The sequence below is a fragment of the Blastocystis sp. subtype 4 genome (genome assembly GCF_000743755.1).
Source record: "Blastocystis sp. subtype 4 strain WR1 chromosome Unknown seqid_0865, whole genome shotgun sequence".
In the NCBI taxonomy this organism is placed as follows: domain Eukaryota; class Bigyra; order Opalinata; family Blastocystidae; genus Blastocystis; species Blastocystis sp. subtype 4.
Window position 1 is genome coordinate 1 of NW_014568682.1, and position 1320 is coordinate 1320.

The 1320-nt window shown below is 36.0% G+C and overlaps 1 protein-coding gene across 1 annotated transcript; it reads left to right on the plus strand.

Moving 5' to 3' along the window:
- Positions 1–75: 75 nt before the first annotated feature.
- Positions 76–803, plus strand: JH06_5739 (hypothetical protein; the record flags this gene model as incomplete). The annotated part of the gene is made up of 4 exons (XM_014669224.1): positions 76–235; positions 266–514; positions 544–615; positions 646–803. The coding sequence occupies 4 exons, from the start codon at positions 76–78 to the stop codon at positions 801–803; spliced, it is 639 nt and encodes a 212-aa protein (XP_014524710.1).
- Between the last annotated feature and the right edge of the window lie 517 nt (positions 804–1320).

The following is a 1320-nucleotide window of genomic DNA, read 5'->3' on the forward strand; positions in this document are numbered from 1 at the left end:
TTGTTGAATGAAGTGATTATTGGTGAGAATAGTCTGAGTTCATTGAGTCATTCGTGAGGAATTGAGTGTTGATTGATGACTAGATACACAGTGAATAATTGGGATTCATATTTGAGTATTCCTTTGTATGTAACTGCACTGACTGTAACTGCCAATTCATGTAATGAAGATAGCATTAATGTCATTGATCTGAGTTCATTCAAGTTTCTTCGAAGTGTTGTGATTGGTAATAGCTGTTTCAAGTATGTTCGGATATTCTCGATAGTTGGACTCAATTGGCTTGAATCAGTCAGTATTGGCACTTACAGTTTTGGGAGTGATGGTTCATTATGGGAGGGCAGTGAATTCAAGATTGTGAATTGTCCACAATTGAAGAGCTTGAGTATTGGATATCGTTCATTTGGTCGATACAATGGATTTGAATTGTCTGAGTTGCCTCAACTGATATCTGTTGTAATGAGCAGTCTGTATGATTATGGTTGTTTTCGATATGCTCGTAAAGCAGTATTCAGAGGTATGAATGATGGAAGAGATGGATTGTAGACTTGCCATCATTGGAGACTATTGATCTAGGAAATACTGCCTTCCAGTGGCTAGAATCTGCTGTATTTGAAAGTATGTGATAATAGGAATTGAACATATCAGATCTTCCTAAGTTGACAGTGTTACGATTACGAGAATATTGCTTTGTTGGTTCGACTTCTACAAAGATAACTGATGTAATTCCCTATTACTATAAGAATACTCTTATCATGAGGAGTATGTATGTTAACAGTTCTAATCATCAGATCTACCATCTTTGAGGACACTAAGCATTAGTTATGATGTATTTAGGAATATGGGTTTTGTAACGTTAGAAAGTAACACATTTGGAACTATCAAACAATAGATGTTCGATCACCTCTCACTATTGAAGTATCTGGTTCTAATCATTTCCAATACACTCACACTCTTGAAGTGAATAGTTGATGATTGTATTGTTGATTGAGATGTAGATGCATCTAGTCTTGCTCAGTTGATATCATCCAAAAGTGTTTATGTGAAAGCAACAGGTGAAGTGATTGATCTCAGTTCAATTCCATTATCAGTTGAGGATCTGAGGTTTGAGGATTATTCTCAAGTGGATTCAACTGTTCTATCATTCAATCTGTCTCCATTCTCTCATCTCAAATCCGTCACTATTGGAGATGACTCTTTTGATTCACCAATTGAGTTCATAGTCAATGGACTGAATGAATTGATTTCAATTCATATTGGAATGAACTCATTCACAAGAAGCAGAATGTCTCGTGCTGAAAGATGGAGTCGAGAGTTTCATGT